At 41.3% G+C, this 3,082-nt stretch overlaps 1 protein-coding gene across 1 annotated transcript; it reads left to right on the top strand.

Annotated features, from left to right (window-relative positions):
* Positions 1 to 553: 553 nt before the first annotated feature.
* Positions 554 to 2,149, top strand: LOC6041734. Its single transcript, XM_038264751.1, has 3 exons — positions 554 to 645; positions 703 to 1,628; positions 1,686 to 2,149. Exons 2-3 carry the CDS (start codon positions 834 to 836, stop codon positions 1,908 to 1,910), a joined length of 1,020 nt encoding a protein of 339 aa, XP_038120679.1. The 5' UTR covers positions 554 to 645; positions 703 to 833; the 3' UTR covers positions 1,911 to 2,149.
* Positions 2,150 to 3,082: the final 933 nt, after the last annotated feature.

Here is a 3,082-nt window from a genome sequence, read left to right on the forward strand (position 1 = left end):
AGAACGCGTTTGACGCACGTACAAGTTAGACTACCGTAAACATTTGTAATTATAACTCGGGACTCCAGCAACCAACTTTAACCGAACTTCGGGACAATGCACAGAATGGTCAGCCAAACAAAACGTGTTTGTTATTGTTTACATTGCGTGCTTTCAAGGTAAAACATTAAAACGCGTTTTTCTCGGAACGTCAAAATGGCGGGTGCGACAAGATAGTACGACGACGTCGAAATTTTCACGGTAGTCGAGCTGTGCCAAACGCGTTCTGACCTGAAATGGATCGGCCAGTTGTCGCACTTACATCAATTTTCAGGCTGTGTCAAGATAGCGCGACAAGATTGACAAAAATGCACGGAGTTTTTTCCGGTTTTTATTGAATATCTCAGGATTGAAATCGAATTTTGGGGACAAGTAAGCACGACAGCGACGAGTTGCGATATTTCCAGAATCGGCCAGATAGCCCGGAAACACTTTGAGAGGTGACATCTTTGTGGTTGGAGGTGTTTATTGTTTAGTTTTTTTTTTTTTCAACTGACGAAATGTTGATGACAATCAGAAAGGTGATTCATCAGGTTCGCAATGCTTGGAGAGACTTCGCGAGCAAGGATTGCTTCCAGCTACTCGACATTCTGTGGATTCTGGGAGGTGGTTTTTTGGATTGTGAAGAAAGTATTGTTATCACTAGTCGTTTGATTTTCGTAGGATCTCTCAATCTGCCCTCGCAAGGATGGAAGCGTGGAGTGTTTTTCTTGTGACACGGATTAACAGCTTTTCACTTCGGAATCACACTTTTCAACGTCGTCGGGAAGGTCAACGCTGGGGACACCTTCTCCATGACCATGTGGTATCTGTCCTTTACCGCAGCCACCTCGGTTTGTCTGATCAAGATGCTGTTCATGTGGCATCATGACCAAGCAATTCAGCAGGTGATCGCGTACCTTGACTCCAAGTGCAACCTCTCAGGTGATGTTCAGCATGACAGATCCGTTCGAGAGAAGTATTTTACCAGAGCTCGAATTACAATCCGCATAATATTTGGCTTGATGGCCGTATACCAAGTGCTGTTCTCGATCCCTCACCCCCAACAGGACAAGCTTTACCACTTTCCACTGTTGGCATACATCGGGACACCTTGGCTAAGACAGTTGGTACAATTCCTCTACATCTCAACAATCCCGGTCATCTGGTTCAGCAAATACTTCTGGTGTACGGGGATGATCGTCGTCATTCTGATGAACCTCCAAGGTGAACTGAAGATCCTGATCCACAAATTCAGAGCCGTTTTGGAACGCATGGAGAGTTCGATGTCTACTGAGCCGTTTGAGCCGGAAAATGACCCGGATCGCATTCAAGCCGAAACAGTTCTTTGGAATCAACTAAGCGCCGATGTTGGACTGGCTATTGAGCAGCACGTGGAGTTTATCGAATTCTTCCAGTTGGTCCAGCCAATCCTGGGGGTTTCGTTCCTGCTGTACTACTACTTTGCGCTGGCAACCTACGCCTCGGTGCTGTTTCTAATCCTGAACGAACCGATTTCGTTTGTGACCATCTTTCAAGCGACTTCTGTGCTGGGAAGTGTTCTCGAGTGCTACCTGATTTGTCTGTTGGTTGATAATTTTCAAGAAATGGTAATGAGTGATTATTTTCTGCTTTTTCAAAACAGTTAAGATTAGATTTCATTACAGAACGAAGAAATCCAAACCATTGCCAGGGACATTTGCATTGGGATGCCACATAGTGACGAGCACCACTCGAGTTACGACGGGATGAGGGCAACGATGATGATCATAATACTCAGTAACGACAGTTTGATTAGCTGCGCCGGAGTGTTTGACATTTCGGTGGAAACTTTTGCTGGGTTGATCGATACGTCCTACTCGTACTTGACGTTTCTGTTGAGCTTTCGTTGAGTATAGAAATTTGAGGAATCAAGTCAATCACAATCAATAGTTACTAAAGCTTCGCAAGAATTCTGGCTCTGACAAGGGACGATCAATTAGAAAAATGCAAAAAAATGCTTTGAAACTCTAAATCTACAAAAATCATTTCAACGAGTCAGCTAGAAACGATTCTCAGACTCAATAAAGTGCCAAACACAAACTGCAATAAAACACAAACCTTTTCCTAGTTCACGAAAAAAAAAACAAAAAAAAAACTCTCAAAGTTACGGTGCGTGCGCCCATTTCCACAAATCAATTCATTTTGGCCACCAAATTTGCTTCAAAGTTGTTTACCTGTTTTAGGAGAAGGAGGGAGGTTAGGCCAAATTATATGCACGCAATAAACAAGCGAAAACTTTGCCCATTGGGGGTTGAGATCCACCAATGAGGTGGAAAATGGTGGGGGCTAAAGAACAAGACGAAACATAAAACGCCTCAACAAAGTGTTGGGGAAGCATTCCCCGCGGAAAAGAAATGAGGAAGACTTTATTTCCTAAGCTAATTGAGGGCACTGAGAAAAAAGATAACGTCAATTTTTAGGATTTACTTTAACACTCTGGAAATCTAGAAGCAAATAGTATGACATGTTTTGGCTTAAAAAAACAGCCTAATTTTAACAAGTGCCAATCATTTAGATTTACACAAGGTTTGCTAAAAGTTTCCACGCCCCCTCCCCCCGCCCAAAAAACCCCGAAATGGTGGATTAAAAGTTTCCACCGTAAATTATCGAGTTGACTGGCGAGGAGGAAAAATAAAAGAAATTGTGATAAAGCCAAAAGCAGGTCCAGGTTGCCAAAATGAAGACGTCTTGGACGCTTCTGGTTGTACTTTGTCAAAGTTACCAAAATTAACCGTGGGACGAGATAAGGTGGGTTTGATAAGGATTTAAATTTAGCGGTTGTTCCAGTTGTTGTTTAGTGAAATTTTTTTTCTTTTCTGGATATCATTTGAGGTAAGATAACTTTATCATAGATTTAGATCATTTTTGAGATTTTTTATTTTATCTTTAAAAATGTGATGCAACATGATGAATTTTGATTTTGCTTTCTTATTTTTTTAACTTTTTTAAGAATTTTTTGTAAAAAAATATTTTTGAAATCGTAAAAAGTCTGATTTTTCTAAAACAAGTGCGTTTAAAACAA

The sequence above is a fragment of the Culex quinquefasciatus genome, chromosome 3, assembly GCF_015732765.1.
Source record: "Culex quinquefasciatus strain JHB chromosome 3, VPISU_Cqui_1.0_pri_paternal, whole genome shotgun sequence".
Classification (NCBI taxonomy): domain Eukaryota; kingdom Metazoa; phylum Arthropoda; class Insecta; order Diptera; family Culicidae; genus Culex; species Culex quinquefasciatus.